This window comes from Leptonychotes weddellii, chromosome 4 (genome assembly GCF_054177405.1).
Source record: "Leptonychotes weddellii isolate Sample4059 chromosome 4, ASM5417740v2, whole genome shotgun sequence".
Taxonomy (NCBI): Eukaryota; Metazoa; Chordata; class Mammalia; order Carnivora; family Phocidae; genus Leptonychotes; species Leptonychotes weddellii.
The window spans coordinates 31,137,336-31,149,708 of record NC_138372.1 but is presented as its reverse complement, the minus strand read 5'-3'; the positions used below and the strand labels follow the sequence as shown (position 1 = coordinate 31,149,708).

The 12,373-nt window shown below is 45.7% G+C and overlaps 2 protein-coding genes across 5 annotated transcripts in view; one reads left to right on the top strand and one right to left on the bottom strand.

Moving 5' to 3' along the window:
- Window positions 1-11,987, bottom strand: part of SZT2 (SZT2 subunit of KICSTOR complex) — a 49,925-nt gene extending 37,938 nt beyond the window's left edge. For all 3 annotated transcript variants that reach the window (XM_081818250.1, XM_081818251.1, XM_081818252.1), the window contains exons 1-4: window positions 11,883-11,987; window positions 1,917-2,042; window positions 1,436-1,609; window positions 980-1,150 (exon numbers count right to left, since the gene is read on the bottom strand). In XM_081818250.1, coding sequence (XP_081674376.1) covers window positions 980-1,150; window positions 1,436-1,609; window positions 1,917-2,042; window positions 11,883-11,909 — 498 coding nt within the window. In that variant the 5' untranslated portion in view covers window positions 11,910-11,987. The remainder of the gene's footprint in view (window positions 1-979; window positions 1,151-1,435; window positions 1,610-1,916; window positions 2,043-11,882) is intronic.
- A 58-nt stretch (window positions 11,988-12,045) lies between these two features.
- MED8 (mediator complex subunit 8) overlaps window positions 12,046-12,373 on the top strand; it is a 5,116-nt gene continuing 4,788 nt past the window's right edge. The window contains exon 1 of one of the 2 annotated variants that reach the window (XM_006751146.3): window positions 12,046-12,119. In XM_006751146.3, coding sequence (XP_006751209.1) covers window positions 12,114-12,119 — 6 coding nt within the window. In that variant the 5' untranslated portion in view covers window positions 12,046-12,113. Of the gene's footprint in view, window positions 12,162-12,373 lie in introns of both variants that reach the window. The other variant, XM_031022453.2, reaches the window with a different exon arrangement.

Here is a 12,373-nt window from a genome sequence, read left to right as displayed (position 1 = left end):
TGATTCATCTGTGACTCCAGGACGTAGCCCAGGCCTTGCAGAAATCGGGCTTCGGTAAGCATCTGGCAAAATGAACCAAGCATTGAGTGATTACCTAACACCTATGCCTTCCCTGTCTTGGCTATTGGTGCCTGCAAAGCTCGGCCTCTGCCTGGGGATGCAGCCTACAACCAACAGTCCTAACAGCTGTGCTAGAAAAGCACTTTAAACCACAGCAGACGGCTGGGATTCAGACATGCACCAATTGCCCTGTAGATTTCAGACCCTCAGGTGCCAGTTTGACAGCTAAGGTGACAACATGGCCATCAGGGACAGTTTCAGGGTAAGCCCCTACCAGTGAATTGAGGGTGGTTAAGAGCAGATGAGGGCAAATTGGGCCACTGCTTATCTAAGCCCAAAACAGATATTCCAGTAATAGACTTGGCCATTGTCCAAAAGGAGTGTCTTGTGCTAGCGTGCTTGGGTGGTGGATAAGCCCTGTCGTTATCTGTATGGTCAGTATAACACCCAGCAGTTCACAAGGCCCTCATAGGAAATGACCCTCCTCTGTCCTTGGGAGAAATTATGTTTCTGGGTATTTGTTATATTTCAAAATCATAAAATTATTCTAAAAGATCATCTCCCAGAGGTAGTGCCAGGAGTCAGGATACAAGCAAACCTTCTAATCAAATTAGGAGGGTGGCGGTGGAGGCCTAAAACAGAGACCTCCAGTGGCCAGAACCACAGACTTAGAGAAGAAGTGAGAGAGGCATTTGTCTAATCAAGGCCACCTGACCTAAAGCTCATGAGAAGGCTCTTGAAGAGCAGAGGAACAGATTCTTCTCGAGAGGAGAGACTCAGAGATGACTAGTAGAGAGGTTCAAGAAGCCGGCGGAGCTGGGGACTCTGGGCACAGACTGCAGAGACGGGACAAGGACTTGGTCAGTAGACTATCAGAGATGAGGTCTGAGGGTACAGACTTGGGGAAAGGGTGCACTACCTGGTGGGCCTGCAGGCCAATGATTGAGGAGTAGGCCTGGATGGTTATGTAGATCTCAGGCTGGAAGTCGATGCAAGATCCGGGCACGCAGAAGGGTCGAAGCAGCCCGCCTAGGCAGCGGGAGAGGGCATGGAAAACTTCATCAAACAAGATCTCTCCTGTGGAATCATCCTGAGGGCAATGCAGAGAAAGATCTCTCAAGTGTAACCAAAAGCAGCCCAGAGCAGAAACAAGCAGCTTCCATGGGAATTCTTTTCTGAAGGTTGATCACACCCCCAAATACAGTGCCACGGATTGGGGGTGGGGGGGTCTGTCTTTCAACACTCACCATTTAAAAGCCTGTTTCCTCCCTCCAATGGTAGGTTGGGATCCCTTTCCACTTCTCTCAGGCCTCTCCCTCTCTCCCTCACCCTCTACTCCCTCCTTTCCTCCCACTGTCTCCCCCCAACCCCTTACCACAATGCCAGTAGATGGGCTCAGGTCGAGCTCAATGACAAATCGATACTGCCAAGCCAGGAAGGTGACCCGGGTGGAAGGTACAAGGAGGAATGGCCTTGAGACCACTGGTTCATCTGGCTGCCACCCAGGGGGCAGGACACTGAGGACTTCCAACTCCTGCTCAGACTGGAGCTGACAATTAGGACAGAGAGAAAAGCAAAGGGTCTGGGAAGAGTCACCCCTTTATTTCCAGGACCTGAACTTCTGTATTCAAAATGGCAAACCATTGGCGCCACTGCCTGCGACCCAACCATATATTCTTCCCATCTGGAAAATTAAACAGCATTTCCCCTGTGGAATCATCTTGTGGGCAAAGTCACTTGCCCATCCTAGAATTGGACCCCTCAGAGTTAATCTCGCCTCCTGTTTCTAGGATCCTCTTAAAAAAGCAGATCCTTTTGGGCCAGCCCCTCGTATCCTGTGTGTTTCTGAGCCTCACCAGCATCTCCTGGGGTGTGGCCTGCACAGTTTGATGCAGGTGATTGAGGAACCAAGCCAGGCGGACATTTCGGGAGATTCGATAATCCTTTTTCATCAACAGGAACACCTGCCCAGCTTCTTCTACCTGAAGACAAAGAGACATTTAAAAATTTCTAACCATTCACTGAGTTCCTGGTATCCGCAGGTGACCGCACATGGAACGTGTTCAAGGAGTTCACGACACGTGAGTGAGAGGCAAGGCAGCAGAGGCGAAAAGTTAACTCCCACCTCAGTGCGTGGGGTTCCCAAGGGCTCGGTTCTCTGCTCCTGCTCCCCCTATGTGGACTTCTAGGTTCATGAAGTGACCTTTTCACGTTATCTAACATTTAGTAGGTGTTTCTCCTATAAGCCATGAGCTCGTTGAGGGCAGGGACTGTGTCTTGTTCTATTTTTGTGTCCCTATGTGTGGCAAATTGCTTACAACAGAGCAGATACTCAATATTGCTAGATGATTCCTCCTAAGAAGCCTTGACCACAGTGGCCACTAAAGGACTCTTCACTGGGTGACTAGCAAGCCTGCTGAATGCCTCAAAATTCAACTTCTTTGGGTCACAACCTACACTTTTCCCACCCTCCACACTTCTTAGTGGTCAGCACTCTAGACCCTTCCCACCACTGCCTCACAGCTGTTGACTCAACAGTGTCCTGCCAAGCATCAGCTCCCTTACCTGTGTCCTTGTCCTTCCATTCACAAGCCCTGCCAAGTCGTGATTCAGGATGGATTCGACATTCTGTCTTATCCACACAAATACCACTGCCAGCTGCACTTTGACACGAAGAAACTTGTCACCTTGCCGTGCCACCTCTGGCGGGCCTTTACCCTCCTTTTACTTCTCCCTGCTGAGCAACCTCTCCTGTTTCCCCTAGAATGTTTCCCAATCTTTCAACCCCTGGAGTCCCGGCAGATAAACTCACCTACTGTCTCATGCAGAAAACAAGGGTCCACTGGTCTGAACTCCCGCGTTTCTTCCTGATCAAAGTTTATCTGAAATTCCTTTACTCCCTTTCTGAAATTCCTTTACTCCCTTACTCTAGCCTCCGATGAAAAGATTACTGTCCTCCTGGTTTACACAAATTGCAAATTGCTCGTCCTGGGTCCCTGACGGGTGAGGGGGAGTTGCCAAGCTACAAGCACTGAAGAGAGTGGTAGAAGAGAAATGAATAGAGGCCAGTGACTGCCTGTTAAGAAATGTGGTATGGAGGGCACCTGGGTGGCTCAGTTGGTTAAGCGTCTGCCTTCGGCTCAGGTCATGATCCCAGGGTCCTGGGATCGAGCCCCGCATCAGGCTCCTTGCTCAGCAGGAAGCCTGCTTCTCCCTCTCCCACTCCCCCTGCTTGTGTTCCCTCTTTCACTGTCTCTCTCTCTGTCAAATAAATAAATAAAATCTTAAAAAAAAAAAAAAAAAGAAATGTGGTATGGAAAGGAAGGGAACTTTTTTTCCCCTAAGTGGGGGAATGGGGAGAAGAAATAGAAAAAGCCCTGGAAAAAACACTATGGAAGGGCACTAGGGGCAGAGAGGAGGGTGGAGAGCAGAGACGGAAAGCCTTTCTTCTACAGGACAGAAGGTACACAGCAAAAGATGCATGAACAGTCCCCGGGATGTGGCACGGGTGAGAACAGAAGGCAAGAAGAGGGAAGGCATTCCCATTCCTTGAGCACCTAGAATATATCTAACAGTCCCCTGGAGAGGCTAAGTGCGAGAACTTCAGACTCAGACAGCCTGGCATGAGTCCTAATTCGGCCTCTTAGTAGCCTGTGAGGTCAGGGAAAGGGTACTTAACCTCCCCAAAGCTTCAGTGCCCTCATCTGTAAAATGGATCTAATCCTAATACCTATCTAGTGTTGTTAAGTGAAATCAGGTACATGAAGTGCTCAGCACTGTGCCTGGCATTCAGAAAAAATATGATACAAATTAACTATTATAGGTTATTACCAGGCACAATATAAGGCTCTTCACACAAGTATGCTCATTCAGTCTGCACATAAAACATTTAACAGAAAAAAACTTGAGGTCCAAAAAGTGAAATGATTTAACACAATTAGTAGGGAGAGGATCAGAAGTCAAACCCAGGCCTCATGAGCCACAATGCCCAATGACTGAGAGTAACAAATGGATAAAACTGGGGAAAGAGCAGAAAAGATCTGGGGTGCCTGGATGGCTCGGTTGGTTGAGCACCTGCCTTCAGGTCTCGGGGTCCTGGGATCGAGCCCCACACGTCAGGCTCCCTGCTCAGGGGGGCGGTCTGTTTCTCCCTCTCCCTCTGCCCCCCCAGTCTCTCTTTCTCGTTCTCAAAGTCTTTTTTTAAAAAGCTTTTATTTATTTGTCAGAGAGAGAGAAAAAGTGTGAGCGTGCACACAAGCCGGGTGGGGGGGGGCGGGGCAGGCAGAGGGAAAAGCAGTCTCCCCAGTGAGCAAGGAGCCCCATGTGGGACTTGATCCCAGCACCCTGGGATCATGACCTGAGCTGAAGGCAGACGCTTAACTGACTGAGCCACCCAGGCGTCCCTAAAATCTTAAAAAAAAAAAAAAAAAAATGAATGATGTGTCTCTACAGGCAGAAAGGATGCTCTGGCATAATCAGAAAGATAAAAAAACAATTTAAACATCAATATGATGTGATTCAATATTATTTTGTGTTAGGTCTCTACACTAACCTAAAATCACACAACTCTATTATACTGTTTCCCTACACTGGGCTCAGGTAGGTGCTGGCCAGGATTTTGGATTTTATCACCAGAGTTAGGGCAAGCTACTGAATTTTTTCAGCAGAGCAGTAACATTATATCTGCATTTAAAAAAATTCCCTCTAGCTACCATGTGATTCAGAAAGATCCCCTAACGACCAGGGGAGATGACCGTGGCCTAGACCAGACCTACTCAAAGCAGCCATTCTGGGAACTATAAGACTGGTCCCCCATGAGACAGCAGTTGTGCCAGAATGTAAAGCCAGCACTGTCTTTCATTGAGAAAGCCTGGTTTTACACACACACACAGTTAGCTGAACTAACTTTCAAGACAAGTGAGCTTAGCTGCCATTTTAAGGAATCTTTGGAATAAGACAAAAATTGGTGATTAATTGGAAAGTAACAAAAAGGTGTCAAGGATGGCTAAGATAGCACTGGAAACCAATAAGCTGCGAATGATTTCCAAGTTAAGTAGAAAAATCAGATATAGGTATTTACCATCACTTCTAACCACCATTCCCCACAAAGGTCCCATCAGATTGTACACCCTCATTGCCAAGATGCTAGAAACAGAAAAGGGATCTACTGGTAAAGAAGGAAACTGAAGCAGTTACTTGCCCTCTGCCTGGCCCTTGGTCTCAGACTGGGATGCTCTCATATACCAGTCAAGCTCTCTCTCAGGCCTGGCTGAGCTGGGTGTGGGTGTGAGATGAGTGCCCACTCTTGTCTAACTGCTGATGCTGGATCCCTGCCAAGGGTCTTATCTAGAAAAGGATAGGCTGGGGCTCGGAGTGTTATCAGAATAGGAAGGATCCCCGAATTCAGCAGTCCTGTTTATCACTCTATCCTCAGAGCCTACAGCAGTGCCTGGCACATCAGATGTTCCACATGATTTTGCTGAATAAATGAATTCACCATATGTTCTAAGCAAAGCAAAGTTGATGTTTAAAACTAATAATCAGGGGGCGCCTGGGTGGCTCAGTTGGTTAAGTGTCCAACTCTTCATCTCAACTCAGGTCTTGATCTCAGGGAGATCAAGTGATTAAGTAGGTTCAGTGTGGAGCCTACTTAAAAAAAAATCAAAACTAATGATCAGTACAACTCTTCTCAAGGTGAGATAATATTAACACTAATCTCGGTACTATTTTCCTCTTGTTCTTCTTTGGTAGTTAGTGAAGACTTCTTTCCAAACACCAATCTGTTTCAGCTATGCAAGGAAACACCAAAGGGAGTTTGGGCCCCAACTGAGCCAGGTTAAACAGGGGAGAACGCATGTCCATGGGTCAGCACCGTAAGAACAACTGGGAACAATTGCTCATTCCATCTTCTAGGACTAAAATCTTGGCGATTCTGGGTTTAATGGATGAATCTTTCTATGATTCCCTACACCGTTAGGTACCTCCATCAGGCATTCACAAGGCAGTCTATAACTCTTCTTCATAGCACCCACCAGTTTGTAATGAAGAATTTGTGTATTTCATAATGTCTGTTTCCCCTACAAGTCTGGAAGCTCCAGGGAGGTAGAAGTTGTGACTATATACTGTTCTTTGCTGTATCCCTAGCAACTAGCACAGTGCCAAGACACACTAGGTGTTCAAATATTTGAATGAATGTATAAATGAGGGAAATTGCTCTCATAAGCTTTATTTATTCTCTTCTCTGTTTCAAGCTATGTTCTGAATTTCTTACCAGTGATTCCTAGTTTTTCACGGTTATCAACATCTGCTCTTTGTTGTTCAAGAGTTCCTGTCCTTCTTCATCTACTTCATGAAAAAACTAGCCTATTTTATTGTTTGGATTTTTCCTTTGCTTCCACGAAAGTTGTTTTTACCAGGTTTTCACTAATATGTGGTTTTCTAATATTCTCTCTCTCTTTTTTTAAACTGTTCTTGGAATCTGGGGAGGGGGTGCTGGTGTGGGTTCTAATTTGTTTTGAAAGTATGCTTTGATAGCTAAGCCTCTGGGCTTGAGCTTTAGTTTCCTCCTCTATAAAATATGATCACCTCCCCAATGGCATGTAAAAGGATAAATCCACGTATTAGTGTAACAATAACAAGTAATTAATCGAAAAGGTGCTTCTCTAAGTCAGGAAGGAGTCCCGCATAGCCATTCACCAGCTTTTTTGCTCTTCTCCAGTTACCTGGCATAGTTGGGTGTTTCCTCACACTAAGCCAAAATGTCTTCTCGATATAATCTTGACCCATCCTTGAGATCTGTTTTCTTGAAAACATCTAAACCACTGTTGGTTTTACCTCCTAAGGTCCCACAGGGAAAGTCTGACCCTCTGCCAAAGGAGAATCTATCAAACTTCTGAGGGCAGTCCTGAGTCTCTGCTTCTCCATAGTAAATATCTCCCAAGTTCTTTAGGTATATCTCAAATGGCATGGTTTCCAGTTTCCTATTTTATTTCGTATATCATATGTCTATGAACACTAGCTGTCTCTTTTTCAACTTAAAATGTGGGGGCCAGAATGGAACACAATACCCAGGTGTGATCACAGATTCAGAGTCTTCTAAGTTCTATTTGGAAGCTTTCCCATACCGTTGGCGCAGGCAACCTTCATGACTTTCTCACTTGCATTGCTATTAAGACATATCCTCCATTCTGTCCTCATGCAGGCTTTTGGGACACACACAATTATTCAATTAGTCCTGTACATTGGATAAATTCAGTCTATTATTCTGTTGTGAGGCTCAGAGTGCTGTTTTGCCTTCTAGCAAATCTCTTTCCAGCTTAATTTCCCTGCTAATTTGATCACGATGCCATCAACTCCTCATCCCGGTCCAAAGAGGACAAAGACAAGGTGAGGGTGCATTCATTCATTGATCAACAAAATTTATGGAGAGCCAGCTACATGCTAGCACCAGGCTAGGTCCTAAGGATACCATGGAAAGCAAAAATTGGCATTCTCTGCTCTTACAAAATTTACCCTATAATGGAGAAAAAAATTAATCAAATAATCACTCTAATTACTGTATTATTACAAACTGAGTAAGAGCACCAAAGGAGAATGTGGTTCTATGGTAGCATACACAAAGTAACCTGACCCAGGCTAGATCTTAGGAGAAAGTGACCCTGAAGATTGAGGAGGGTTTGCTAGATGAGGATGGAAAGAGGGGATAAACCAGATGGAGGACACGTTCGGGGGCTGTGGTCTTAGAAACGTTCTTTAGATTAGTAGTAGTTAGTAGGCTACTTAATTCCACTACTGTATTGCTTCCATTTCTCTACCTTGTCTTTAAAGTTATTTTGAATGATGGACTAACTGCCCAAGGCCAAGCTGAAGCCCACCTAGTTCATCAACCAGTTCTTACAGAATCCATCTCTTGAAACCGGGGTGTTCGCTCAACGTGAGCTTTGAAACCAGGGCCATTTGCTCAATGTGAGCTTTCTCACAACATTCTCCCTCATCCACGATCCTTCGAAGTCAACAGCTATGTGTTCAAACCATCATCTCGAAGAGGTCCTCACATGCAAGATGTAACTGATCAGAACCAGAAAACTTAAGAATTAATTTAAGCAGCTAGAACAGTAGTTTTCAAAGTGTGATCCAAGGACCAGGTGCATCAGAATGGCCTGAGGTGCTTATTAAAATGCAGATTCCTGGGCACCACCCAGACCAACTGAATTCGAGTTGATAGGACTCGGGAACCTAAATTTAACAAGCTCCCCAAGGGATTCTTCCACTTTAATGTCTGACAATCTCTGAAACAGTTGTGTTCTCCCAGCATCCACACTCACATGGAGCTTCAATTCCCTGATATTTAATCCCAAGTCTGAAGTGCATTACGCTTGGAGAAAGTCTGGCCAAGAGAAAGCAGGGTTCTGAAGTCAGAGATCTGGATTCAAATCTGGTTCTACTACTTGCTATCAATGTGAGCTTGGGCAAGTTACTTCATTTTTCCAGGCCTCAGTCTCTTCATTGATAACATGTAGGTGAGAATATCTACTTCATAAGGATGTTGTTGCAATTAAACATGAGAATCCGGACAATGGGAGAAGAAGCCTAGCATTCTTTGGAACATTTATTGAGGCCTATATACCATGTATCACAAGATGAATAATACAATATTAGGCACTGTGCTGCATACCATGTATACCAGGATGAAGGAAACATCAGCCATCTTAATTTGTTGGCTTTTCTTTGTTCTTTGCACATGTCCCTTTGTGGTTAAGGTATAATCAATCTTTGAAGCCTTTTCCAACCTTCATGCTATTTTCTGTTAACAGAATCCCGTGAGATAATTTAGACACTTTTCCCCCTTCCTTCCTACTGTGTGTATGCCAAAGTCCTGAACCTCTAGCATGGGCTCAACCTCACTCTTCTTTTCATCTCTCCCCAATCTCCCACCGAATTGGAGCACCTAGGATCTTTTAAACACTGGTTCTGCTGCTGCTTATTGGTATAAGGCCTTGGTGAAGTTACTTAAACTCTCTGTGCCTTAGTTTCCTCATCTGTGACATCGGGAAAGTAATAATGCCTATTTCATGGAGATTTTACAAGGACTAGGTGATACTCAGTAAGCACTCCGGAAGTGTTAGCTACTCTCATTGTCATGCTGCACCCACATTAGCAGCTGCTTCTTCTGTTCTCTGAAGGCTCTAAGCTCCTTGTCACCCCAGGATGTTCACTATTGCCTCTGCTCATGGCCAACTTCTACTCTGTCTTCAGGCTGAAATGTCATTTCTCTGAGAAGGCATCCCAGCCCCCCCCCATACTTCTTAACAGAGTCGGTTAAGAACCCCTTTTAAACACTCATTCACTCTGTAGTTTTCCTTTGCAGCCCTCATTATAATTCAGTGTTTGTTTACTCCATTAAAATAGGGGACACGTCTGTCTTACACTGCTCAGCATCCACCCTGATACTTGGCACAGTTCTGAGTCCACAGTAGCACTCATAAACCATTTTAAGTATTTGATGAATAAACGATTTCTTAAATCTGACTATGCCCAATTTTTTCCTCTTGGGATTGTAACAACCTCTAAAAGTCAGTCACTCTTCACTCCCCTTACTTTCTGAGATAAAATTTTCAGAAATGCAGACCAAGAACTTAACACATGCTTAACTTTTGGCTGAATGAGACTCCCACAAATATGTGTCTTGACTCCAAGTTACTACAGATCTGCACTGATCAATACTGTAGCCACTACCAAATGGGGCTACTGAGAACCTGAAATGTTGCTAGTCCAATAGTCCAAAATGAGATGTGCTGTTAAGTGTAAAATACATGCTGGATTTTAAAAATTTGGTAAAAAAAGAATGATAAATATCTCATAATTTTTAATATTTATCACATGTCAAAACGGTAATATTTTGGAAATGTAGAATTAAATAAAATACATTACTAAAATTGACTTCTTTTTACCATTTTAAATGTGGCTACTAGAAAATTTACATATATGGCTTGTGTTAGATTTCCATTGGACAGTGCTGGTTTTTTTAAAGATTTATTTATTTATTAGAGGGGGGAGGGGCAGAGAGAGGGAGAGAAAGGATCTCAAGCAGACTCCCCGCTGAATGTGGAGCATGACCTGGGGCTGATCTCATGACCCTGACATCATGACCTGAGCAGAAATCAACAGCCATATGCTTAACCAACTGAGCCACCCAGGTGCCCCTGGGCAATGCTGTTTTAGATTACCTGCCTAAAAGGTATGTTGTATTTCCCTACAACATCCTCCCATTTCCTCTCATCTTAATCCTTAGAGAGATGTACTTCAAATTCTTTCCTTCTTTCTCAATCTTGGTATTTCTGATGCATGGGCTATTCCACCATCCCTGTGGAACATGTCTGATTCTTTTAGTTTTTGTTTTTTCCTAAAGATTTATTTACTTATTTGAGGGGGGAAAGGGAAGAGGGAGAGGGAATCTCAAGCAGACTTCCTCCCAATGTGGGACTCGATCTCACCACCCCAAAATCATGACCTGGGCTGAAACCAAGAGCTCAACTGACTGAGCCACCCAGGCGCCCCATCTGATTCTTTTAAACAGTACAAGGTTTCCTACTTAATCTTGGGTCTCATCACATCAAATCCCAACAAATTGGGAGATTTACCATCCTGTGGCTACGTTATTATACTATAATCATGATGGTTAAAAACTTAAGATCTGGAGCCAGGCCACCTGTTTGGGAGTCCTGGCTCTACTACTACTTACTAGCTGTGTAACCATGTTACTCTGGTGAGCTCTGTGCCTCCATCTCCCCAAATGAAAGATGGAAATGATAAAAGTGTCTAGGGATGAGAGCACTAACTGATATTGGTAAAGTGCTGAGAATGGTCCCCGGCATGCAGTAAGCATTCAATAAGTAATGACTACTATTTATGTCATTATACACATCCCTCACCCTTCCCACATACTCTCTTAGAACACTGGGCACCTCTTCTAGTGATGTTCTTTCCAAATCTGATAGATTCTATGCTCAGATCTTCTAACTTCAAAACTCTGCTACTTCCCAGCTGAGTAGCACTTGGGTAAGGTACTTTAACCTCCTTCACTTTTCAGTTTCCTTATCTGTAAATGAGAACGGATATTGCCAACTTCCCTTCCTCGCACAAGTATGAATAACCTGTAGGTTTAAGTTCCTTGCACTGGCACCAAATGGATGCCTCATACACATTTTCTGGCTTAATACATAAGGTCCTCACAACACACCATAAGACAGGTATTTTATGAAGAAGGAAACAGGATTCGGATAGTCAAGACTTGCCCAAAGTTGCACAGATAGCTAAATAGCAGCGCCAATATTGGGACGAGGTTTCACTCCGAGTCAAATGTTTTTTTCACGAAACCAAAGCTGCTCCCAAGTGCATGAGCGTTACAACTAAATTAATTCATGCTGTTTATGTCATTCCAATGTTTGTAGAAATGCATAAACCAGCAAAGTAGGTCTACTGCCGTGTTGCCTACGGAAACTGCAGCAGAAAATCAAACCACAGGATCATTATTAAGACCGAAGAATCTGAGAGCCCTAGAGTCGGCGACGTGTCTGAAATTTCAATAAAAAAAACCAAAGCGACAAGTTTCTGCTCTAGCCGCCCCCTGAGGAAACTGCGGGCCCCGGGGAGGAGGTTCAATTGTCGGGCCTTCGGGGCTGGGCCGATTCCTGCCCAGGCAACTCGGCACGGCCGCCCCCAGACCGGGAGAAGGCCGCCGCCTCGCCGGGCCGCCGGACCCTCCCCCTCGGGGCTCGGGGCCCAGGGCCCAGGGCCCAGCGTTGTGCCCGCCCGCCCCTCACCTCCGGCTCCGGGCGCTCCGAGGCCATCACACAGCGCTCCCGCGCCGGCCCGGGCCAGAGATGATGCTCCACTCGTAACCCCTGACCCGGTTACTGCGGCCTCGCAGGAACCGGAAGTGAGTGGGAGGGCCGAGTTCTGAGTTTTCTGATTGGGGGACGAAGCCCTCTCACAGTGGCTCGCTGACTAGGAAACCGGAAGGGGAAGTCGGTGCCGCCGCCGCTGCCGACGCAATGCAGGTGAGAGCGGAGTTGGGACTGTTAACCGCTAGCTAGCTTCAGGTAACAGGACTGAGAGTGGGCTGGACGAGGAGAGTGAGGAGTTGGGGCTGAGAGGAGAGGGCAGAGCCCTAGCTGGCGGGTAAGGGCCCGCGGGATGGGGAGGGGCGGCCGACTGGAAAAGTGGGGGTGGGGCCCGTCTGGCAGGAGACAGTGGCCGAGTCGCGAGGAAGTAGGACCCGCGGACTTGCTGTGGTGCACGAAGGGATGAGGCT